This window comes from Sardina pilchardus, chromosome 13 (genome assembly GCF_963854185.1).
Source record: "Sardina pilchardus chromosome 13, fSarPil1.1, whole genome shotgun sequence".
NCBI classification, from domain to species: Eukaryota; Metazoa; Chordata; class Actinopteri; order Clupeiformes; family Clupeidae; genus Sardina; species Sardina pilchardus.
In genome coordinates, this window is record NC_085006.1 from 19572343 (window position 1) to 19599086 (window position 26744).

The following is a 26744-nucleotide window of genomic DNA, read 5'->3' on the forward strand; positions in this document are numbered from 1 at the left end:
AAGCTTATATAACCGATATTGCATTGTGTTCACAGCCTCACATACAAACCACCCAGTGGACACCTGCATTAGATAACTAAGAAACATTCCCACAAACTCCAAACGCGAGTGGGCACCATGCCAAATAGTGAGCGCTCAAAGATTTTTTGTGTTCCTCTGAACATTTTTTTTTGTGTGTGTCCTGTTTTCATCCACCAGTGGTGTAGTCGAGTCATCAGACCTCAAGTTTGACTCGAGTGGAATGTATGTGTTGTATTGAGTAACTTTAGTAAAACCCCACCTGTGTGTTTTTTTATGTGCCCTCTAGGTGTGTGTCCCCTCCATATCAGCGGGTGGCAGTGTGAGCAGAGATGTACTTGTGAGATGAGAGACAACAGCCTGAGTTTGCTCTCTGGTGAGTGACCTTTTAACTTTCCTCTACTCCCTGGGTGCCTCTCATTTGGTCTTTTATCCATCCTCCCTTCCTGATCTACACAAAGAATGATGGGGTGGCAACAATGGGATAGTTTATCCAGTGTTAGTTATGGATTAGTTGGAATGAGCCTGGATCGAGCATGGAGGATCGAGGAGAGAAGTAGAGAGGCACCCCCTCTTTCTCTCTCCTCTCCTCGCAACTCTCATCTCTCCAATGGCTTTTTCATAGTGTATGTGTTTCTCTGTCTCTCTGTCTCTTACTATGCATCCCATCCTAGTACTCCTCTCCCCATCTTTCTCTCATTTTGCTAGAATTGGCTCTCTGTTTGCAAATCTGCAATCTGCGTGTCTGTTGATTCTAGCCTAAGACGTGATGTGCCGCATCATCAGTAGTTGACGTCTCTTAAAAGCGATGCGTCAGTGAGCACGACGTCTCATTTTTCATATTGGGCTTCATCTCAAAGCTCTATTTGCATACGGCCTCTCTCCTTGGTCCTCGGTCCTTCAGCTCGTGCCCCAGAAATTGTTCAAAGCTTTACGTCATCGAGGATGTCTCATGTTTAAGGTGCCTCTCATGCAACGTTTAAACGTCCTCCCTCGCTCCTCGGGCCTCGATCCTCACTGATCTACATAAAGAAAGATAGAAGAAGGGATAGACTATCCCATTGTTGCCACCCCATCATTCTTTGTGTAGATCAGTGAGGATCGAGGCCCGAGGAGCGAGGGAGGACGTACTGTATAAACGCTGCATGAGAAGCACCTATATAATTGCAATCAGAGAAGGCCAGGCCGAGGAGAGAAGAGAGAAGTGGAAGGCCCGATATGCGAGGAAACACAAGAGTGTCCTACCTGGAAGGGTTTTCAAAACAACCTTTACTGACACAGTTATAATGTTCTGCGGTATTGCCAACGTATTTTGGATGGGGGTTGGCTGTATCCATAAGACCCTTCAGATGGAGGAGGAAGAACGATCAAGGAAGCCAGAATATTAACTATAGAAAACACACATGCAGTACACGTGTAAATATAGAAGTCATGCAAATGGTATCGTCTGTCTCGACTGTCATGTCACATGTTGTGTATAGTGAATAGGAGGCATTCCCCATTTTCTCCGATGAGGCATGAAAGCCAGTCCTCACTGCAGGCCTGCAGAAACTCGGGGAGGACCTCAGCAATGTTTCTAAACCAGTTTCTACTCATAGCCTCATATTTTGTACACTGTGTCAAGAAGTGCAGCGCTGTCTCTGCCTTGTTCTCAGTGGAGACACAGTCAGGCCCAATCTCTCTCCTCCTCTCTCTAACATGGTCTTTCTACTCTGTCGCTCTCTCTCTCCTTCTCTCTAGCCCTACCTCTGTATTCTCTCTCTCCTTCTCTCTAGCCCTACCTCTGTGTTCTCCTTCTCCTACTCTCTGCCCGTCCCTCTTGCACTTCAACTGCCTCTCCAGAGTCTCCCAGCCCTTCTCTTTAACCCACACAGTCCCTAGTCTCTCTCTCTCTCTGTCTCTCTATCTCTCTCTCTCTCTCTCTCTCTTTAAACCTTCATTCCTATTCTCTCTGTCCCTCGCTGTTCTCTCAGCTCTCCTCTCCCATCGCTCGCTCTCTCTCTCCCTCTTGCTGTCTCTTTATCTCCCTCCCTCGCTACCTTCTCCGTTTCTCTCTCCTCCCCTTCCTGTCTCTACCTCTTTATCTCCTTGTCATTTTCTCTTTCTCATCCTTTCTTGCTTGCTCCCTGTCCCTTTTTCTTTGATTCCATCTCCCTATTCTATCTGTCTCTCTCTTCTTCTTCTCCGTGCTTCTTTCTCTCGGCCTGTCTCTCCGAATTCACTCCCCATCCCCTGCATGGTCTCTCTCTCTCTCTCTCTCGCTCTCTATCTCTCTCTCTCTCTCTCTCTCTCTCTCTCTCTCTCTCTCTTTCTCACTCTTTCTTTGAAAATCCCAACCCCCTCACTCCCTCCTTTTATCTAACTTATTCTGTCATCGCCTCTCCCTCCCTCTCTCTCCCTCCTCCCTCCCTCCCCCCCCCCCTCTCTCTCCCTCCCTCTCTCACTCCCTCTCTCTCTCCCTCTCTCTCTCTCTCTCACTCTCCTCTGGCTCTCCGTTTCTGCTCATCTCTGTATTTCTCTAAGCGAGTGCAGATCAGACGTGAGCGCAAGCGTCTGCTGCCCTGTCGTCCCGAGGGACAGGCTGGCCGTCCCGGTGGGATGGAGCGGCGGCTGCATCGGCTGGGCCGTCCCGCCGCTGCCGCCGCTCCGTTGGCATTACCGGCAGCGGGCGGACAGCTGCCATAGCGACACGGTATCAGAGCCGCGGCCAGGGGAGAGAGAGAAACCGGCTAATCTTGCTCTTGTGTTTTGAGTCGGCGGATCAGCACCAGACTAGGACCAGATCTGGCCCAAAAGCACTTACAGCTGCTCAAGTACCAGCAGTTGGCTGCTAATTGACAAGAGCCTTGATTTTTTTTTACAAATTACAATCACGAGATATATTTGCTTGGCGTTCTAATTTGTCTGGAAAAGACCTAGTCAAACTGGGCAATATTAGTGGAGAAAATCCGGAACGTTCTAATCACAGCCTCTTCAGACATTTCTGCGAATGTGGTGATGGCAGTTCCACTGCATTGCTGAGGCGGTTTGGTTTCTGTTGCCTGGCTGTGGTGGCAAACTCTGCCTGGCACCTCCCTCTCCCTCTCCAGGATGCTGCCCATCTCTTTACAAGGACGACGGAGCAATGCTAATTAGTCAGCCGGTTGGTGACAGTTTGCTAGCTGCTCTGCCCTTTTCTCTCCTCCTTTTTCTCCCGTCTCTTTCTCTCTCTCTCTCTCTCTCTCTCTCTCTCTCTCTCTCTCTCTCTCTCTCTCTCTCACTCCTTCTTTCCTCTTCCCTGTAACTAGCTGGTCTCTTCATCTCCCTGTTCTGTAGAAATTGTGTGCCTCATGATTTCACAACATGGCATACGTGTCATGTGAAGAGAGTCCTTCGTATCTCAGGAAACAGGGAGCTCTTTCGTCTTTGGCTGTGCCCCTTTCTGACACACTAAGATATTTCGGGCAGCATTGAAATCAATAAAAAAAAGGAAGAAAACGCTGCCAAGCATCTAAGGATGCCGTGTGTTTGTCTTGCCAATGTGCCGACACCTTTTTAATGCATTTCTACTAAAATAGCCACCAGACAAGTCAAAGCCTATTGTCTGCGATGCCTGTTCAGCTGTTTGGCGAGCGCTTCCAGAAAAGGTATATTTCCAAGGCTGTGCATTTGTCATCCTGTGGTCCTTTTCATTCTCACCAGCTCTGTATCCCCCCGTCTCTTTGGTAAGAGCGTGAGGTATCCAGTGTTGCTAGGCAGAGCCCTTTAGTATGCAAGAGAGTGTGAATGCTGAAAGAGCTTGATTGATGTGATGCTTAAAAGCTTTCTTGTTTCATCGCCAAGACCGCCTGAAACAGCTACTCTGTTTAACCAGATCACTGTAACATGCTGTCTTAATTGATCAAACAATATTTATTTCTTTCCTCCAATTCCCATGAAAAGTTGTTTTTTTCTTCTTCTTTTAATTATACTAATCAAGGACTGTGGTAGCTGAATCTCTACCATAGGATTGACTGTTTTAGGTCTGCCAGTAGATAGACAGGTGACAGATTAATCCTGAAATGTCAAGAAGACTAAACGAGGTCTCAATGATGGATTATCTAGATTGCAGCAGAGTGAATCCTACTCTGTCATTGGTGCTGAGTTTGTTTTGATCTCTGTTGTTCCTGGGTTCATTTTCTAGCCGACTGAAGTTTATATTTGCAAACTTGCATGACTGAATTACCACAGGCTTTGATGAAATCATTTTTGTTTTATTTGAGCGCAAATGTTTTGACATGTGATGTGTAATCCCTGTTCAAATCATCAATCTAAACCCATTGACTTTGACCAAATTGCATTTGTGGTGAAGGGAAATGACTTTGAGTAAGGGCAGCTCTAACAACATATCAGAGCCTAATTGACCCTTTGATACACCAAATTCATGTCAAATTAGCACCACTGAGTTACTGACTAGTACAGGTATGTAAACACCTGTACAGTGTTGATAAACCCTGTCCAGAACTGACCTCTCCAGGTACAAACCAAACACCTTGCCAGAAAGCGACTTAATCTGGTGTAAAATGGATCAATTTGGTTTAGAGCGGTCAGGCTGAGTGATTTTAGTCCCGTGGATGGTTCAGCAGATTATCGGCTGTTTCAGGTGACAGCAGGGCCTCTCCTCGCCGCTGCCGCTGCCGTTGCCTCCCTGCTTATCTCCACAGTACCAGCAGGCAGGGGACGCCAAGGAAGATTTGTGTGTTGTGAGGCCTCCCAAGTTTCATCTCAGTCCAGTCGACACCCCTTCAGACGTTACCCTGTGGTCCTCTCAGCAGACGAAAATCGTTTGTGGGTGGGTGGCGTGGCGGGGGGAGTGAAATAAATAAATAAATGGATGCTTTTTTTTTCAGTAGGACAGCTTGATGCGTTGGAGTGAGGGATCGCTGCACTGGGCTCTGGATTTGACTTCATCCTCGTGCTCGTGTCTGTTGTGGAGTTTATGACATACAACATGACACAAAGCTGTTTATAACGACTACACACTGGGAAGAACCACCAGAGGGGAATGACACATGTACTGTAGACCCTGCTCCTCAGACAGAGGAGGCTTTTACACCGAAAATGTATGCTTCTACTTCTGTATATAGTGGGGTTTTTTTGCATGTAGTAATACCTGAATGTAGAAATAACAACATGATTAGCGAACATCATGACAACTGACCATTGCCAGTGTTGCTGTCATTTTGTCAGGCGGGTCGTGAGGGTCACACTTGCCGCTCGCTACCTCGTCTTCATGCGTAATCTGTGACCCAGCAACAGGAATCAGCCCCATTTCAGCTTCAGGTGAATGGGAGAAAATAATCCCCTCCACTGTGATGCACATTGGGTGGGCAGCTCGTGCGGAGTAGCTCAACACACAACAAGGTTGTTAGGAATCCGTCTCCATAGTTACCAGCCCCTTTAATGAGAGGGAGGATCACCATTTCCTGGTTGTGCGTAGCGCTAGGCGAAAACGAGTGTGTTTGTGTGTGTGTGTGTGTGTGTGTGTGTGACTCATGTTGGCTTGCAGCACCCTGCAGCGTGCTGAGAGGGGGTGCATGAGCTCAGATGTGCACTGCTGGAGGTTGGCTGGACACACAAGTGTGTGTGCAGTGATGCGGCCATGTGAAAAAGTGGGTAAACTTGGCGGTGATGATGGGGTTGGAAAATGTGGGTGTTTGTGTGCCTGTGTGGGTTTGTGTGCCTGTGCGTGTGTGTGTGCGTGTGTGTGTGTGTGTGTGTGTGTGTGTGTGTGTGTGTGTGTGTGTGTCCATGTGTGTGTGTCATCCTGTCACTCTTGGCAGTAGGTGTTGCATAGCACTGGCTCTGGGGCTGTGGAAGCCTTTCAAGTCAGATTGTGGGGGGAGTAGAATTGGCAGGAGAAAGGACAAGTGCAGGGATGGTTGAGACGATTGTTTGGGGGAGGTGGTTTGCCATGAGCTTAGAGATGTGAAATATAGCCATAGTCTGAACTCTACTTCAAAATGGGTTGAGCTTGGTTGAGCCTTTTGATTGAAGGGACTCTGAAGTAACATGAAGTAGTAAATGCATTGGTTAACAACGACAAAGTAAAAATGTTGATTGTTCAGCAAATGCCATGAATTAAGAAGAGATAATAGATAAAAGAGTTCAGTGGTTAGTTAGTTAACAAAACGGTCGAGTTAAATCTTTATGTGTGGTAAATCTTTGAAAATGTTCTTGTTGTGGTCCAAAATGTAACAAATATATATTAAATCCAGTAGTGTATACTGTACACTGTTTATGGTTGTCTTAGTTATTTTGTAATGTGCACATTTGTCCACAATGTGCAGCAGTTGGAATACATTTGCTTGCTTGCTTGCTTGCTTGCATGAAGTTTTTTAGAATCAGTGCCAGTTGCTTTGGGATTTAAGAAAATAACATATTTGTTGAGGCATATAGAGCAAGTAAAGCAAGCACACCACAGGAAGACCATCGGGGGAAGAAGTTTTGCTGTAACAGTATTAACTACTGGGGTTTTTGCATTAGCCAATTCTTCGGTGCATGGTTAAAATGATAATCACATGAAAATTAAAAGCATTGTGTAATCCAGCTTTAGGCTAACAGGTGTTCCTTACCTAAAGCAGAAGAAAAAGGGCTGAAACAGATGCAAATCTAATGCACTACTGTTGTTTGACAGCTCCCAGTAGATTTGTTGATTTCCAAATACAAATTAATGAAGATAGCATGAAATTAATTGAAACTTCATTTGCAAAGCCAGAGCATTTTTTCTGGAAGTGGGGGAGGCCAATATTGCTAACTCATAAACATCAAAAAGTGCGGTTGGAAAACAACATCAAAAAATGGTTGCCTCCTACAGTCCCATTACTGAAATTAGGCTTTTTGTTTGTCAAAGCAGCGTGGCACAGATCAGTCTAATCACCCCTCTCTGCTTGTGGACATTTTAGTTTGTTTTTCCAAATCACAGTTTTATCAGCTCTAACTTCTGATCCAGTTGTTTACTGCAGACAATCTCATTGCCGCTGCAGTTGGCAGTCTGTTTGTTTTGTGCGGTTTATAGGGTCTTATTTTCTTTCTTGAAATATGCATGTTTAGCATGTGCTCTCTCTCTCTCTCTCTCTCTCTCTCTCTCTCTCTCTCTTAGAAGAGTTTGGTTCCAAAACGCTACCTATATCCACCATTTTAATGAATTTTCATAAATATTTTTTTTGCATTTTGTTTTGCAAGTAATTACAGTGGAACTGTATTGGTTTATGTTAAGTTGATTTATCTTTACTCAATCAAAACAAAACAATTGCATTTTTATTGATATTACCTGAAATACATAATTAAATAACATGACTTTTTAATGTTTTTAAAAATGGATATATAGCGTTTTGGAATCAAACTCTTATACAGTACACATATAGAGTGCATACTAAACATGCATATTATTTTGTCAACCGTAAGTGCATGTTTAGCATGCACTCAATGAATATATATTGACCCCTTCACGGTCCACGTCACAGAAAAATGTGCACACATTGGGGTCAGAAAGCTTTCCATCCCATTGACTTGTGTGTGTGTGTGTGTGTGTGTGTGTGTGTGTGTGTGTGTGTGTGTGTGTGTGTGTGTGTGTGTGTGTGTGTGTGTGTGTGTGTGTGTGTGTGTGTGTGTGTGTGTGTGTGTGTGTGTGTGTGTGTGTGTGTGTGTGTGTGAATTGACAGAGACAATCAAGAAATATGCCTACTCGCACTACTTTTTCTCATACACTGGGCTTGTCAACCAGATAGCCGTATTTGGCAGGCCAATGAATCTCTGGCTACTTGATAAAATTGTGAAATCATGTTAGCAGTCATGTCAGTTGACGGAAAGGTTGATTTATTTTGATAGCCTCTGTTTCATAGTTATATGTTGGGATAAAACACTCTGAAAACTGTCTTGAGAGTATATATGGTCACATGACACTGTTGTGCCTGAGGAAACTAACTGTCTTGACAGCTTATGAGAAGATACATCATCTACAGTGACATGCTGTGTGCATCATATGGTTCATGTCAGTCTCAGATAACCAATGAGCTCTAACTGAAACATCTGCAGAAACAAAAGGGGCCTTTGTTTAGATTATGGGCAAAGTGCAATTTTTAAAGCCTAGCTATAGCAAATTTTGAAAGCTATTCCAAATCTAATTTGCAAATGTAATGCCATGCGTAAGATCCTAAGCACAAACAGTGGGTCAGCTTGAAGCTCTCACATACCAGTTCATGTGCGATAACTTGCTCATTGACTGACTTTGCACTTTGCCCTGCATTTAAATTAGGGACCCAAGGTCTTCTAAATCATGTGCCACCAAATTGGAGTTTAAAGATGCCCCAGACACAATGATCCTGACTCACAGAGATGACGTCGGATCAGATGCTGTCAAGCAAGAACGAAGTATGTGTGTGTGTGTGTGTGTGTGTGTGTGTGTGTGTGTGTGTGTGTGTGTGCGTGTGTGTGGATGGACCTTAGGCTGGTACAGGGAGTGACTCATGTCAGACATCCCAAGGTGTTTCCTTGATTTGTTGTGGACTTCACATATCCTTTCATTTATATATTTATTTATCTATTTAGTCATGTTTTTTTAAACTGTTTGTCTCCTGTTTCAGCTCTGCAGAGACAGGGGTGAGTCACAGAGCTTGCGTTCCCAACAGGAAATGGTTTGCTTTCAAAGGAGTGTCAATGGAAATGAATCTGGAGCCTGACAAGCCAGTGAGAAGATGCAGTAGCAGAATAGTGTCAAATTTAACAACCTAATTGCACACGCTCCCGCTCACTATCCAGCCATTTAAATCTATAGTTTTGTCTGACAGAATCAGCACATAGTATCATACTTGATTTCACTCTTTTTTTTTTTTAAAGAATATAAGATCTATAGCATCAATGTTAAATGTTCTACTCCCTCAGCTGAAAAGAGACTATAGTCACATTCTGGCGAGGGCCGAGGCACTATAGGCCAGTGACTACAGGAGGTTCAGCAGCAGGTGATCCAGACCTGAGTAGAAGTCATTTAGGTTAGCTCATGAATACCAGTGAGGTATGGGAGCAAAGGAAAAGAACGTATTGATTTTTACAGATGGAACCCATTTTGTTTAAAGCGGTATGTGCAGATATGAAGATGGATGATGGTGGTGGCTGGTGATTTGGCTCTGCTTCATTCAAACCCACAGCAGTGTATCATCTAGGGTGAAATGCCCATACTGTCCCACTTCAGATGCTTACTGGTTAAGAAATAGGACAAATGTAACATACCCCAACTCAAGTTAAACTACTGATTTTGCAATCATTTTTTGTGGAGAAAGGGTCAAGCAAAAAAAAAAAAGTGTACAATTCTACAATTTGCAGTTTATAATCGTGGTTTAGCCTACTGCATCCCTGCAACACACATGCTTTCTCGTTTGCCTTGCTGTTATTTCATTTTAGTATTCACAGTAGATAAGCGGTGCAGATACGCTTAATCAATTTTCTTTTACAGTCATGCAAAGTCTGATAGGATTCAATGAATGCCATCAGAACATTTTAAGAAGCATGGATCTGTTTTTGCTGATTCTTTCAAATTGGGCTATTTGGGTCATGGACACATTTTCTGGGAGAGCGGAATCCGCAATCAATTCATCACTTATCCAACCATGCATTAGTTCATTCATTCATTCATCCATCCATCCATCCCTTCATCCCTTCATTCTCTTTAAAGGTTTGTTCTAAATGCACTATACATGAGGATCAGTAAAAGTCTCAGTGTTTTTCTCTGGTACAATGCACCATTCACAAGCTGACTCTGTTTCCATACCCGCGCACCCCCTGTGTACTCACACACACACACAGCATCCAAGCCATCCTGCCAACCACCACCAATTATTTCTCCTACAGTTGTCCACATCTAGCCTCACAGAGAAGGGATGGGGATGCGAGGTGAGGTGAGGTATAGGGGGAGAGGCTCGGGAAAGACGTCCAGGGAAAGTGTTATGTATTGCCAGTGAGTCCTGTCAGACATGGCTGTTTGCTGAGGTGGTTGTTCACATCTTAAGTGGGACAGGAGGTACACAAGCTGTCAGAGACAAATTTATATTCAGACAGGCAGCGCAGGCCAGAGCAGGCAGCTGCTCGACGCTCAGCTGAGTGCCTTTGTGCTGCAGTTTTGTCTTATATTTTCTAGTCTCTACAGGGTTGGGGGGGCTGCTGTATAATCATCTGGTTCGGGTCATGAAAAACAGTTTTAACATTAAGCTTTCGTTGCATCATCCATCAAAAAGGAAAAAAAAGAGCGCCGTTTTGGCGACAGTGGGACAGGGGAAGTCTCAGCTGTTTGGAGCCTATTGCTTATTAACTTTACAGCAGACATGTATGGAGCGAGAGTGCGAGCTGATTGGAGATGGGGGATGAAAGGGCGGATCAGGCCCGGAGTTGGCACGGAGCAAGCCAGAGCTTAGCCAGAGCTCAGCCACATCTGGGCCGGGCTCGCTCCTGCGCCGGCCTTGCTCGGGAGACTCGTTACTTTTCTGTACTGCTGTAAAGGGGTAAAAAAAAGAACGAAGGGCAAAAAAACCTCACTGGCATCATTTGAGGCAGAGTGAAAGGTTCACAGAAGAGAGAGAGAATAGAAGATGGAGTGAGCCAGTGAGAGGAAAGAGAGAGAAATAAAGAGTGGGAGATGGGGGGGAAGGGAGATAGAGAGAAAGAGGAGGGGGAGGGAGAGCAAGAGAGAGAGAGGGAGAGAGAGCGACGGAATTGCTCATCACACACTTGTTTACTTACGTTTTGGATTACAGCGATAACCCTCTCCCCTCTATCCCCATGGTAATAGGCTTTGTGGAGATGCAGGAGGATAGGCCTGAAACGTAATGACATCCCGAAGGAGGACAAACAAGTCTCTGTCAAACGTTCACCACAGCTGCAAAAACACTCCCCATGACCTGTTATATAAGACTCCTCTCTCTCCACCAGTCAGCTCTGACCCCATTATAAATGACTGCAACTTATTTGTCTGACAATTTAATAAGCAAAAGCCAGTGCATAATGAGTGCTGGATGGTTGTGTCTGAATGGAACTCTACCTTACCGTGGGAGCGAGAGTTAAGTCTGCCAGAAGTGCAGTGGCATGTCTGATAAACTGAGACATTGGCACTATCCTGACACCATCCTAGCCTACTTGAGACATGCAGTGACTGATTCTTCAGCCGTCACTATGTGGGGCGCTGTCCGTGGTGCTGAAACTCCTCCATGTCATGCACTATGTGAGGTTATACTTGGCTCTAAGACAGTAAAAAAAGGAAATGCACTTTCATTCATGGACATGCTCCTTGATGAGATGTGTAATTTGTGTATTCTGGACCTATAGGGACACAAATGAAACAATAACTTCTTAGACATACTCATTTTCATTATTAGTTTTAGTCACAGCAATAATTAAAAAAAAAAGACGGAAATGTCTATAGGAACTTCTAAGTCTTTTGAAAGATCATCCTCTCGGGGGATTTCATGTGACACTGTGACTGTGGAATTGGAACGTGTTCCTCCACTGGGAGAACACATAAAAGACTTTTAATCTGGGAGGTCGTTTGGCGCATCTACGCAGCTGAATCTGATGAAGTCGGACACGGTTTGAGGAAGTCGTATGCTTCCTGCTGAAGTTGATGTTAATTTAAATGCTTGAGGCCCTGCACTGAGACAAGCAGAAGTCATTACATCCGAAACTGGGACTCAGTGAGCCAAAACAAGCCACTGCAGTCAAGTAAGGGTACTATCTTTACCCAATGTCTGGCGTTTGCTTAGGAGTGATCAATTTTAATGAGTTGGACCCAATTACAATAACTGTTTGCCTTGTTTGAAAACCAGCACCTGGGCTCAGTAATAGACAAACACACTGAATTGAAATAAACAACAACTAGGATTTAAAGGAAAACTCTTTTTCAAATAGATCGCTGTTTTTCGAGGTCACTGAGTACTGTCGATACAACAGCAACAACAACAATGGAGGCAGCTGCAGTGCTACACTCTGGGGGCATGAATTTAAAGATGCCCCCAAAGGCATTTTTTTTTTGTTTCATACCAACAGTATTCGCTAATAGCCTGGGTATTCCCATACTGCCTTGCATGCGATTTGATTCACGCTGCTAAGGCAGCCTGGAAACTACCGCAAAAATGATCCGATAGGGAACCAATCACAGAACAGAGGGGAACGCAAGACGATGGTGAGCTATGCACAGATGCATTCGATAGACGCATTTGATCCGTGGCGCCCAATGAACGGATCTGGATTTTTTTTTCAAATACGAGAAGATGAACGTTTGGTTGCCAGACCACGTCTCATTGAGAAGTGGTGGCGCTAACCAGGCTAATTCGGTAACCTCGAGAAACCGAGAAATCTGTGTGAAAAGTTCTCCTGTAAGATCTAGTCTGCAAAATTGCAAGATTCCAGTTTAATAAAATAACTGGAATACTGAATATCTAGCCCATGACACAATATTATTGAGTCTGACAACTGAAATGTATTACCGAGAATTACTGACACATCAGAGAATGTCGCCTCCCTTTATTGAAAGGCAGGGGCTGGACACCAACACATCCGTCAGATGCTTACGTTAATGAATGGCATTTGTCAGCAAATCAACTGGATCAAAGAAAAGACTAAGAGAGAGCGATGAGTCCTCACCGCCCCCCCTATAAGGTCCAACATCGCTCTCCAGGGTGTCCTCCAACGGCTCAGCCCACGAGTGGGCCACACGTTTAGCCGCTTGTTCAGAGGGAACAGTTATCGCGCCTACTGCACTGTGTAATGCTCTCAAGTGCCACTGTGGCCTCAATTCTGTGTGTGTGTGTGTGTGTGTGTGTGTGTGTGTGTGTGTGTGTGTGTGTGCGTGTGTGTGTTTGTGTGTGTGTGTGTGTGGTTCCTCGGATTAAGCAGACACTGCTGGTCTTCATTTACCTCCCACCCCCCACGTCTCTCTTGAGGCACACAATTCTGTGGTCGATGTGCTTTCTGCACCTCCTACACATACACACACACACACGCACACACGCACACACGCACACACACACACACACACACACACACACACACACATACACACACACTGAAGCACAGACATACACACAAATCCTGGGATAACTGTTCAAACGATTAAATACCACTGTGGTAGGGTCTGTATGTGTCTGTGTGTGTGTGTGTGTGTGTGTGTGTGTGTGTGTGTGTGTGTGTGTGTGTGTGTGTGTGTGTGTGTGTTTGTGTGCCCCTCTTTCTCTAAGAATCCTGAAGACCGTCCTCCAGACCACTGGCTAAAAAGGCCTGTGGGATGTTTGAAGGATGTGCTAAATGCTTCTGAATAGTCTCTCCTAATGTGGCTCCAATCCTCTCCGAGGACGAAGGGACTCCAGTCGTTGAATCACCCTGTAGAGGATAATTTCTCCCACTCAGCCTCTAACTGTCAGCCACCTAAGCCAGTGTTCCATCCCACTAATGACCTGCATCTTGTACTTGGGAACTTCAGCTAACTCAGATTGTGTAACCTTGGGTCAGAAAAGCGCCCGAACAAGTCAATAAGGCTTGATGAAAAAAAAAAAAAAAAAGAGGGTGTTAACATTGTGTTGTGGAGAGCCACTGTTGTGGTCAGCTTTAAAAGTGGGCTTTGTTGACCTCATGTAGTGTTGGTAACACAGACAGAGGTACAAAGTAAAGAGGCCCTACTTTAAAATTCAAAAAAATCGAAATTGCAGGTGATTGCGGACGCCTATTATGAGACTGCAGCGTCTAAGCAGGTAGCACAACCCCAACCCCTCTCTGCAGGATGAATCACCTTAATAATCAGTGCGGTAAAAACAGCAGTGGTAGCAGTGGACCACACAAAATGTGTGTCTGAAAATACTAAACATACTGTATCAGTATAGCCTACCGAATATGGTGCTGTGTCACAGCTCAATTGATGTTGTGATTCACACATGAGATTCATGAGACTGTTAGTAAGACTTTTTAACAGTTGTCCTGTCCATTTAAACTTATGTTGTATTTTACAAGTCAGAGTAGTTCATAAACCATATAACTCCTAAACGTCTGGTGTCTGTTTATGATTTCAAGGCCAACAATATTACCAAAGACACTAGTTAGCATGTTAGCAAGCTTTTATTGGTGTGAACTTGGCTGTTAGTGGTGTTTCCAAAGTATCTCCTTTACTTTTCAGGTAGGCTGCTCTCTTAGACCATATTTCCACAATGCTGCATTCAGATTAAGGAAAGGTGGTGGCACAGAATAAGAAAGCAGCATTTGGAGACTCCTCACAGAAATGCATTGACTGATGAATCACTACGGATGAATGAAACCACTAACAGGTGGAATCATGCTTCAGCACATTTGTCTCAATCGTAGGCATGGTTTTAACATATTTCATGTAAACATGGACGTATTGCCCACACTCTGTATGGCATACTGAATGGGTAGTTATTGCGTCGCCTCTTTTTCCTCAATCTTAGCAGGAACAGCATCACCTATGCTACTCAGAGTAGTTGGCAATGCATGCTGGGCTATTAATGGCGTAGTACGATAGGTTACAATGCTAAACTTTGCCTTTGAGCATCAGATAGGTAGGTCAACTGCATCTCTATAATGCAGTGAAGAAATCATAAGCTTTCCTGCCCTGCAATCCAAATGATGTCTCAACTGTTTTTTATAACCCAAAGCTATAGCGAGCTGATTATGTCATTAGACCTCCTAACCAACAGCCATGGAAACCATAACATCGCTAAGTTACAATCCATCACCGGAATTTGGCCAAGTAGATCATATCTTACCAGCGTTGTCATCATGACTTGATCCATTATTCCTCTCATTTCAGCTCATTTTCCTGGTTGCAGATATACAAACTGAATGCGCGTCATTTGTTTATTCATTAGAGCATCTCTTCCAACATTCTAATGTAATGATGCATGCCCTCAAGACTAAATAAAATTGAGATGCGTGAAAACTTTCCAGGCTGCAGTTTCCTGTTTCCTGTTTATCAACAGCTATTTCTGGCAGCAAAGCCTTTGCATTTTGTCATGAGTTATAAGTGTCTGCTCAAAATCACCAGCCTTAATGCACTGTAATGAAACTTATATAGACAGATGTTCGTTTCAACTATAGAGAACATTGTGCCTTTAAACAAAATAAGTAAATAAATAAAACAGATTTGTTCATATGCCATGGCTCTTCATAGATGCATTTATACACACTTATAGGAAAATATCAGCTTGTTATCAGTTTTTAATGAGATGAAGAATCTAGCCAGCCAGCCAGTGCCAGCACCTTAATTGGGGCCAAGTGCTTCCTCGCAAAATGATGAATCAACAGATTGTGATCTCTCTCTCTCTCTCTCTCTCTCTCTCTCTCTCTCTCTCTCTCTCTCTCTCTCTCTCTCTCGCTCTCTCTCTCACTTCCTTTTCTCCATCTGGTGTAATTGTCTCATTCTTGTGTTGACTATGGATCCCTGTCATCAACTGCACATTGATTTGCTGAGGTGCTGTGCCGTCACCGTGTGTGTACTGTATATACTGTATATATAGACATCAGTGTTTCCACACCACCCCCCCCCCCCAATTCCCACCTGTAGTTTGAGACTGTTGTTATTGAGGAAGGGCCACAAGCATGTGTGAACTCCTGTATGGCAGGAATCCATATCCCTGCGTTCTGTCTCTGCTTGAATGCCACTGGTTCGACCGGCGAAACATCCGGCACAGTCACAATGTCACTAGCCGTCATCTTGGACAGAGAGTTGCATCACTAAACTCTACCAAGTGTTTTGCGGTGACTTGAGTCATTATGTGGTGCGTGCGTGCGTGCGTGCGTGCGTGCGTGCTGACCCGGGCCCCTGTTGGTGGGGACAAGTGTTTGATTCATGCTCTTTTTAAAGCGGTGTCTGTGTGTGCCGCCGGACCGGTCAGCGCTGAGTCGTGTGCCATTGTGTCCCTCTGTCTGGCCGCTTCACATGCCGAGCACACACAAGGTGCTGACCAATTTGCATCAGCTCACAGGATGACCGGGAGAGGAGAAGCGGTCGTCGGTCCACACAGTGCATCTTTTCAGTGCCATTTTGGCTAGTTTTCAGCTGAATGCCAGTCATTTTGCTTTTGTTTGTTTAACTTTATTGTTTTCTTTCTGAAGGCAAACTGTGCATACTGAGTGGATATATTTGGCTAAATGCTGTCAGTTTAGTTCTGGACAGAAGGTGTACAATGAAACGAGTCAACACCTTCATCACTGACTGTCTAGACACCCAAACAATTCACACAGTTTTCCAATGAGAACGTGTTATAGTGGGCAATTACGCTTTGAGTGAGCACATTTTTGAAAAACTCACATTTTAAACGTGACAAACTACCTAACTCTATTGAAAGTAATATCCTGAGTATTTGTTATGACAAGAAAAAGTATTCAAGAAACATTTTATCCATTAATCATTGTACATGGAAACTTTGACATCTTGATAACTTCTGTTATTTTGACAGTGTACAATAAATCATTACTCAAATAGTCGTTTAAAGGCTGAGAAAGGAACACTATGAATATAACCTTCAATTTGCTTGCTGATTTTTCCAATCTGCTAATAGAGGTTTAAGCCATAGAACCATAATTGGTCCATTTACATCTGTAAATTTAGCATTGTCATACTGAACACATTGCTGATACCAATTTGTACTGAGAATTATTCTTGTTTGAATTATTACTGTGGATAAGATACTGACCGTGTTAAAAAAAAAAGGCTTGACACGCTGAGGAGAAATAGCATGGTAATTATTCCTCAGCAGAAGCCTATTTTATTGTCAGTGTTTAGATATCCCTGAATTTATGAAACAGTGGATTGTGGCATTCAGCATATCACTGTTTAGCCGTTTCTACCGTGCTTGGGACATTTTGGTTTGGCATTTACTCTCTGACAGGTTTCATGGCGAGCTTTTAACATTTGTTTTGGAAGCGTCCATTCTGTTCAGTCGTGCGCACGTTCAAATTGTTCTGTTTCTATATATATTTCCTCCAGAATGCACTTGGCAGATGTGGAATGCAGCATGTTGGTAAACAAACATTAAATGCCTTCATTTGTGTGTGTGTGTGTGTGTGTGTGTGTGTGTGTGTGTGTGTGGGTGTGTGTGTGTGTGTGTGTGTGTGTGTTTCTGGACTGGTGGCGTAATTGACTTCCTGGTGCTTCACAGCTTGACTTGTCTCTCATTATCTGCCCGGCATGACCAGATGGAAGGGACTTGAGGCGCGAAGAGGATGTACCACAAATCTGACTCTATGCTCTGCTAGCTTTCAGCTAACGCCCAACTCCTCACTGTCGCCCATCTTAGAGCAGATCTCGGACATGTTCCCCTCTTGAATGATTTTACGACCATTTTTGTTGATGTTATTCTTGTATTATTTGAAATCATAAACAAGCCTAGGAATACGGTAAAGCCATTGAACATGTTCCATCTTGAAGGGGGCTTTCCCATAAAAGCAGAAGGCTTCATGCTCAGGGGTCTAGAAAATGAAAAAAACAAAGCCCCTTGTTGTGGGGGAGAAAATGTGGAGTTGCAGTGTGAACCACATTAGTGATCAATAGCATTCACCTGTTTCCTGACACAACAATAAACCCGTTTGACTTCCCATGACCTGGAATGGAACTGCAAACCATAACAAACCAATCAACCTAAACTATGAAAAGCCAGACGGGCCAGTGCTTGGGTTTTTTTTCCCCCAACCGCAGCAAATCATTTTCTAGCCTAACGTGGTGAGGAAAAAAGCAAAAACAACCTTGGCTTTTTAGCCTTAGGCACCTAGGCTCATTATGGTTTTCAGTGCGAGCTCAGGTTATCCAACGGCCAGCTAAAAGTCTGCTGCACTAGGTGCTGGGATTCAGTATGGACTGAGCCAGATGTCAAACAATTTCACCGTGTTTGTCTCAGGTAAATGCCACATCTGTGTTTATCAAGATAAGAGTGATAGAGTTTACACACACTGTTATGGTCCTCCTCAGGTGGATTATAAACCAGTTCATGGAACGTTCATAGAGAAGAGGTTAATCAAAGTATTATGTGAGATGTTGATAGGCATTAGTCACTGGGGAAATTTATTCTCTGACCTGAATTCCTCTGCTTTGGATCATATGATGTTCAGAAGGCACAATGAGAGGCCCATAGATGGATGGTTATACTGTGGCACTGACGCCATGCAAAATGGATATGAATGGTGCAAGTGAACGCCTTACTTATCGTCAGAGTGTTTTATGCTGGCTGGATATGATGTATACAGTCGGGGAGGTAACAGCTGGGAATGACAGCAGCCGCATTTGGGCCTCTTTCAGACACATTTTTGACACATGGCTGTGAAGGCCTCACAGATCAAGCTTAAGAGACAGAAAATGCCATCCTTAACAGAAATAATTAGCACCAGGCATGCGAAGTGTCAGGATTGGCCAGAAACAGTAGCTTGCATGAGACTAGAGGCTACAGTATGCTGGAATCTAGCACAGTGTAAATGGTGATGGCAAATGCATTTGATTTCTCCCTCTCCAAGCACTCAAAGCACTTTACAATTTCATGCCTCACATATACTCACACACATTCACACATACACTGGCGGAGTATTGCCATGCAAGCTGCTAAACCTGCACATGTGGGGCCGTTTGGGGTTCAGTGCACAACTTCAACACGGCCAGGAGGAGCTGATCTCGAAGAACGGCTCCTCTACCTCCTGAGCCTCCTCCATGTATGACAGACAGTGGTGTCGGGGATCACTGGATGTTCAGGCAGTTTAGGTTGTCCATAAAGCCAAGGTGTGTCGGATTCCTCCTGTTGAGCAGATCAGCATGAGAAGTGGTGCCGGTTCTCTATATTTAGCTCGTAGCATACAGTGCCTTCCGAGCAATGGAAGTGATTCTACAACTCCGTTTCTAAAACTGTTGTTGAGTCTGTGTAAAATGTAAATAGAAACAGAATGCTATGATTTGCACATCAGAATGTTATTATTTGCCCATCATTTGAGCCCTATATTGTGAAAGTTATTCTGTAGTTATGTAACAGCTACTGTATATGCGTTTTGAGTGAAAAGGTAGTGTCACATGTGGAATGATACGGTATCCTCCCCCTCTCTCCTCTCGGTAACTGTGCTCGTTAGCAAAGATGACAATTGCAGGCCTCAGCCCCCAGGGCAGCGCTAAGCAGGACAATCCTGACTCGGCCACTGTGACGCAACACAACACACTCGCCCACACCAGGGACACACACACACAGACACAGTGGCACTACTGGATCCCACCAGCCTGGTGGTGGTGGTGGTGGTGGTGGTGGTGGTGGTGGTGGTGGTGGTGGTGGTGGTGGTGGTGGTGGGGTGGTGATAATAACAAATGCCTGCTGTCCATGTTAAACTAGGAGTTAGCCCTCTCATGATTGGCCTATTACTGGAATGTTAGCATGCTGTCTCTAATAGTCATGTTTACTATCATCTCCTGTATAAACTCTAGATGAAAAAGTTATACATATTGCAGGGCATTGATTCTGTTCACAGACACAAAGACTCGATAGCCCATGACCCAAATGGAAACGTCTGGGTAGATTAGACATGAGAACTTGGCATGACATTGATTACTCTAATATACTCCAATCAAAGAAGTGGTCATGGGGACGAGACCTGTTTGATGTCTCTCTCTCTCTCTCTCTCTCTCTGTATCTCTCCCTCCCTCTTGCTTTCTCTCTCGCTCTGTCTATTTCTCTCTCTCATTTCCCTTGTGATGCATGCATAATTAGTTTCAGCTCAAAATTATAACTATTTTTTTCTTTTATTTGCTCAGCTATAATTGTATAACATTTCACAGATTGGTATGGCACATTATGAAACTGTTTTTGTCAGTTTGTTACATACAAATTGCTTCAACCTTTGAATCGCAAATCCATGATAATTTTCTGTGACCAAAAACGGCAAAAACTCCCATTCGAGAAAAATATTTATTTTATTACATCAAACAAAGGTAGACGTTTTCTTTCATTTGTCATGCCTCACAAGGCTCCATAAATATGCCCCAGGTTTACTGCTGTTTGACTGACTTTCCTGTCAATTACTGTTGCCACAATAGCTGTGTGCAGGCAAAAAAATACCAATACCCAACTTATAAATGTGTCAAAATAAAATTAAAAATACTGGAGCCATCCCATGTATCAAAATAAAATGCTGTATTTTGTATTTTGAAGGAACTAAAATGCTTTTTTGTATGTTATATATCAGTACACTGGGTGAGTTGATCAATATCTGACAGTAACAGTCACACGTTCTCTATCTGGCATTCCATAATCAAATATGCTGACTCCCTGTTACTGACATCCCAATGTAACATTATGGTCACCCAAAGGGCAGTTTTAAAGTAACTTGTGTTCAAAGAACTTCCCTTAACGACTCCTAATGATAGCCTAATTTACATTCTTGATGTTCAGTAATAGATGGTCTACTTTGTAACAATGACTCAATTACTGATTCAAATGAATGATAAGAATGATAAGAGGCCAGGTCTGATTTAAACCACATTTTTTATTTATTTTGTTAGTTAGTTATTCAACACTATCACATGCAACTACTGTGTTTTTATTTCAGTTTACAAAATTGATTCATGCTGTGACTACCCAATTATATAAGGCACCCATAAGTGTCATTTTATTATTATTATTATTATATTTCCTGATATGTTTCCAAAATCATTTTGATGGCACACAACCTCATAACATGACGAACGGCACCTCTGCCATTGTCTGGCTGGCTGGTCCTGCATAGGCAGTCTTTCTGTGTTGGGGTAGGAACACTTGGACCATCCAGGACCATCCCTGGCAGTGTGATTATGCTACTGACCTCTCCGGTGCAACTAGCACTTTTCCTCAACAATGGCTGGGCTCTGAGCTCTATGTGTGGGCTTCTGCTGCAGTCCGTAGTAAAATTATATTCAGAGATCATGGTGTAGCGGACATCTTTTACTTATTTTGTGCCTAGTTCTTCCAGCACCCAGTTTCCGAATTTGGATGTGTGTGCTTGTTTGCTATTATTACAGTAGTAGCACATGAATGTAGTTTGTGTGTATAAACAAACAAGCAGACATTTTTGAATACAGACAAAGCAATCACGTGCTGATAGTTTTAGCAAACATATTCAAGATGCAGTTTCATGTTGATAAACCTTATCTTGCACAATTTTTCCCTTACTCATATATTGATAAACCTGACCAAAAAAAAACCCTGCCGCATCACCTCAGGGACCCGATAAACTGTATGTGGCCTAATAAACTTCATGCTTTGATCACTGTCGGAGATTTGCTGATTGGAAAATTGGAATTAATGGTAAAGTATACCGAGTCTGCCTCACAGGCTGCTGTTTGCTGAAAACAGGACACGCACATTTTCCTCCTTAATTGGAATCAAATGAAGGACATTTGTCAAAGATAAATACATCCGCCCACGGGTTTAAAAATGTGCTCTTGAAAAGCTCTTTAGGCCCGAGACCACCTCTTCTTTTTCTACAGAAAAGGAATGGAGAAACAGCTTTCAAATATTCAATATCTGCCTTATCTTTTATCAAGATTGAGACCTCATTCTTCTGGAAGCTTAACAGTGTCTTAATGTAATTCAAAGACCTAAATTCTCGAGCAGAGTTGCCTTGGAAACAAAGTTCCTTTTTTTCACCACAAGAGAATCAGGAAGATCAATAGTGAATCCTCCCTGGTTAAAAACAGGAAATGTTGGAACACAGATAGCCCTATGAGGATAGTGTATGTCCTAGTTTGCACAGTGAATGCTTGCACTGTCCATTTTACAATCACCGCAATACTAAAGACATAGAAATAATATGCAAATCACAAAAAGAAAACATAATTATTGTTAATGATTGAAATCGATTGATAGGTTCCAAAATCCATATGGCTGTACACATTGTAACACATGTTTTGTTGTAAAATGCATTGTTCCACTATTCTCAGGTAGGCTAAACGGTGATGTACTGTATAGTCTATAGATATTTAGTACTAATGTCACATTGTCTTTCAATATGATGGATAATAAAGTGATATGCTAAATTGTAGTGCAATACACTGTTTTTGTTATTCTATAACCAGTGTTTCAACCAGAGCTTAGATTAGAATTAGACTTTGAATTCTGTAAGTGAATAACATCAAAACGATAGTAAGACCAGTGTAACGTTGTTTGGAGATTAGGTGGTTTCAGGTGGGTGTAGTATATAGCCTGTTGGATGCATAACAACTTGCCAGTAGTGTGACATGACCTTGCAGGAGAAGTGTGGTGCTGGGGAGTTGCTGGTGTTACTGATGTATTTATTCACTACACATATAAGACCACGCTAGACTGGTCACAGGACCTCTTCATAGTGATTGGATGACACATACTGTACTAATTCTATAGGTCAAACATGGATGACAGCATGCTTCAGAGACGATGAGTGATGCCATATTCCTAATGTGGCTGACATGTGTAGAAGTCTGGCTCTTTATCTGAGCATGTGTGTGTTGCTGACTGTGCTTAAACAGCTCTGTGGTGTGTACAGTCATTCTCCTGGTTCTTCACCTCCCATTCTGTAACTGGGACTTACTGTAGGCCTAACAGTACACACAGCACACAGGCCCAGAGCAGAAAGAGAGCTGCTCTGCTCCTCAGGAGGCCAGAGATGTACAGTGCGGCCATTCACTGCCTCTATCACTGTCACCTCTTGTGAACTTGCACACCGGCACACATTTGCATTGAGGAATAATAACAGCATCAGTCCTAATGGTAATGATACACTATTACCCGCCACCCCTCAATCACATGTGGTTGCATAACTTCATTGACTTTCTTTGATGCTTTAGCCTCCACCTCTAAACCCAACATCATCCTTATCGTTTGCTCGAGTTTTTCTTTTTCTTTTTTTCTTTCTTTTTTTTTCACTTCTGGTCCCCGGGGTTCTTCATCATCCTAATCACGGTGATGTTTCCATCAGCTGTTCCGCAGGGGTCGCGTCCCTCTTGCACAGCGAAGGCAGCTTCATGCCTCAGTGGCTTCCTGCCTGCCTGCCTCCCCTGCGTCCCAAGGCGGCTTACGGTTCACGTTGCGGTTGAGCCCCATAATTTATGAGCATCTCTGTTTTCAACACACACTTGCTTTATTGTGTGTGATGTGCCACCATAAAACATACATGCATACCCAGATGTGTGTTGTGCACGGAGAGAGGATGATGCAATGCACTGACCATACGTGGCCTATAGCTGTGTCCATCCATCTCCAAAGGTCCCTTGTGTAGCTTTTTTTTTTTTTTTTTTTGACCGGTTTGTTTATCTCTTCACCCGTAGGGAGACTGCATCCAATACAGATCACAGAGTGAAGGACTTTTAGTGAGCAATCTTGTGAAGTGTTTTCCCTTGTAAACCAAACAGGCCTGGGTCTCTCTCTCTCTCTCTCTCTCTCTCACACACACACACAGACACACACACACTCAGGCCTGATTTAGTATGTCAGCCACCAAGATGGATGCTGCAGTCATGGAAAAGAAGTGTACTATGGCTGACGGTGGAGTTCACTGTCCGGTGGGATTTGGGGTTATTATAGTCAAGGTTTTCTTCCGGTACCTGTCAAGGGCCAGACATATGCGGCCTTCGAAAAAGAAATCGATATGGCCTAAATGGAGGATCATACTGTAGAGTCCAGTCATTGCCCACAACACATGAGACTCATGAAGTCATATCACACGCTGATAGATTTGGAACCAAGCCCCCTTTCTTCTGAGTTTGTCTATTAGTGATGCCGCTGCATTAATACCAATCCCAGGGTTTACATCTAATTCCACAGTACAGTTTTTTTTAAGGAGCCCCACTTAAAGCAGTATTTCTCCCAGCTACGGAAGAGCCTTGCAGAATAGCCCCAGACCAGTGCCTCAGGAAACTGAAACACAACACAGATCTGTTTTTACTAAATGCATTAAACATGTCTCTTCCTCTCAATGAGAGTGAACACGAAGGCCTGTCTGCATCTTCATCATACGATTCAGCCTAGAAACAATCTTTTGTTGCAGTACTGTGTCAATTGTGCTTCCTTTTCACAGATCACTATGATATTGTGAGTTGCATGTGAGATTCAGATCTCTTCTGAATGTAATTGTAGGCCTCTCTTGAATGTGCTTTCGGGCCTCACCATCCTTGTTCACCATGATAGGATCGGGAATCATTTTCTAATCAAAACAAGTGCTTTGCCATAGCTGGATATCAGCGCTCAGTTGTATTCCATCTGAAATCAGCCTTTGTACTTTATAAGCCGACAGTTATGTGTGTGTATGCGTCATCTACACCTGTCTTGAGTGTACAGACCTCATGTTAGTACACTGCAAGCACGCATTGGCATGCAAAACCTTGGGGGAAGCATGGACGTCAAGCAGCTTTAACTCAAAATTGCTGCGTGGATAAAAAACAGTCTCGTCTGTCAGCAAGCCTTGCATTGAATTCCCACGGTTTTGTTTTTCAAACGGATTGTATTGTGAGGTCTCAGAAGTAGACTATCTTTGTGTCCCAATTCTCTGATTGAATGAAGCATCAAATCAATTTTTGAGTCCAATATGGCAATAAGAAATAATGAGTTTTTCACCATCTGTTAAATTACCTCTGCAGTAAAGGTATGTCTCTGAAGATAGCTCACGCTATAAATAAATGTTTGCTCCATCTTGAAAAAGCTATCTTTCAGTTCCCTCACAAAAGTGACAATCTGTCCCCTTGCCATGCACAGGGGATGAAACTGGTGAAATTGGACACATTTTGATCAAATCCGGCCGGTATTGTACTGACATAAATTAGTCAAACAAAAAAGTGTTTTGTACCTTAATGTTGTTTTCTGTTGTCTTCCTCTGTTCCAGAACCTGGAAGCTGATACATTATGGAGCGGCTGGTTTTGTGTGTGTTGGTGTTTGGAGTGCTGGCGAAAGCGCAGAACTGCCCAGGTCGCTGCATATGCCAGACCATCTCGCCGACCCTCACCCTTCTGTGTGCCAAGACGGGCCTGCTGTTCGTGCCGCCGGGCATCGACCGCAAGACGGTGGAGCTGCGCCTGACCGACAACTTCATCACGGTCATCCGGCGGCGGGACTTCGCCAACATGACCAGCCTGGTCCACCTGACGCTGTCGCGCAACACCATCAGCCAAATCGCACCGCACGCCTTCTTGGGCCTCCGCGCCCTCCGCGCCCTGCACATGGACGGCAACCGGCTGACCGCCATCAAGAGCGAGCACCTGCGGGGCCTGGTCAACCTCCGCCACCTCATCCTGGGCAACAACCAGATCCACACCGTGGCGCAGACGTCCTTCGACGAGTTCGTGTCCACCATCGAGGACCTGGACCTGTCGTACAACAACCTGCACACGCTGCCGTGGAACGCCATCGGGCGCATGACCAACATCAACACGCTCTCGCTCGACCACAACCTCATCGACTACATCGAGGCGGGCACCTTCACCATGCTGACCAAGCTGGTGCGCCTGGACATGACGTCCAACCGGCTGCACAAGCTCCCGCCGGACAACCTGTTCCAGCACGCGCAGGTCATGTCCGACCCCAAGAACTCCAACCCCACGGGCCTGGCGGTCAGCTTCGGCGGCAACCCGCTGCACTGCAACTGCGAGCTGCTCTGGCTGCGGCGGCTGACCCGCGAGGACGACCTGGAGACGTGCGCCTCGCCCGAGCACCTGATGGACAAGTACTTCTGGTCCATCCAGGAGGAGGAGTTCACCTGCGACCCGCCGCTCATCACGCGCCACACCGTCTCCAACCCGTCGGTGATGGAGGGCCAGAGCGTGGCGCTCAAGTGCAAGGCCATGGGCGACCCGGACCCTGCCATCCACTGGCGCTTCCCCGACGGCAAGCTGGTGCACAACAACTCGCGCACCGTCGTGCACGACAACGGCACGCTGGAGATCCTCATCACCACGCTCAAGGACAACGGTGCCTTCACCTGCGTGGCGTCCAACGCCGCCGGCATGGCCACCGCCCAGGTGGACATCAGCATGATCCCGCTGCCGCTCTTCGTCAACAACACGGGGCACCTGCGCGAGGGCTCGCGCCTCCGCGACATCACCACCTCCTCCAAGTCCAACGACACCAAGAGCCAGGACCGCAGGGTGGTGGTGGCCGACGTCACCGCCTCGTCGGCGGTCATCCGCTGGCCGTCGGAGAGACACATCCCCAACATACGGATGTACCAGATCCAGTACAACAGCACGGCGGACGACACGCTGGTCTACAGGTATGCTAATCCTGATTAAACACGCAGGACCATTTCCTCCCACATTCCAGGCGTTCTATTTACAAACTGTATGTCATTGAGCATCTGGCAGATGTTAAAATCCAAGGTGACTTAATAGTTGAGGTGCAACAGAACACAGCCGACGAAGGAAAAAACAATGAAAACGAAGATACATTAAACTTCTGGTGGGATAATGGCATCGGAGATAGAATGGTCTAGAGAGAACAATAGAAACAGATTATAGTCCAGTGTAAAGGCCTTGTATGTAAAATCCATGTTCTAAATTGCTCTTCACATCTCTTGTAATTGTAATTACTATGATTGACTCTGGAGATGTTCAACTTCATCTCCGTGCAGTAACATAAATGAAGTGCCTTTTCTATACCCATAATGCATTGCTGTGCTATGCCCACAGTTAGAACAGGAAATCATCCAAACCAAATGTGTTTGTGCGAGTCCTTCCCAAGAGCCTCAGCCTATT

The 26744-nt window shown here is 44.5% G+C and overlaps 1 protein-coding gene across 1 annotated transcript in view; it reads left to right on the forward strand.

The window, feature by feature from the left end:
• Window positions 1–306: 306 nt before the first annotated feature.
• Window positions 307–26744, forward strand: part of lrfn1 (leucine rich repeat and fibronectin type III domain containing 1) — a 30771-nt gene continuing 4333 nt past the window's right edge. The window contains exons 1-2 of the mRNA XM_062552845.1: window positions 307–394; window positions 24880–26263. Coding sequence (XP_062408829.1) covers window positions 24900–26263 — 1364 coding nt within the window. The 5' untranslated portion in view covers window positions 307–394; window positions 24880–24899. The remainder of the gene's footprint in view (window positions 395–24879; window positions 26264–26744) is intronic.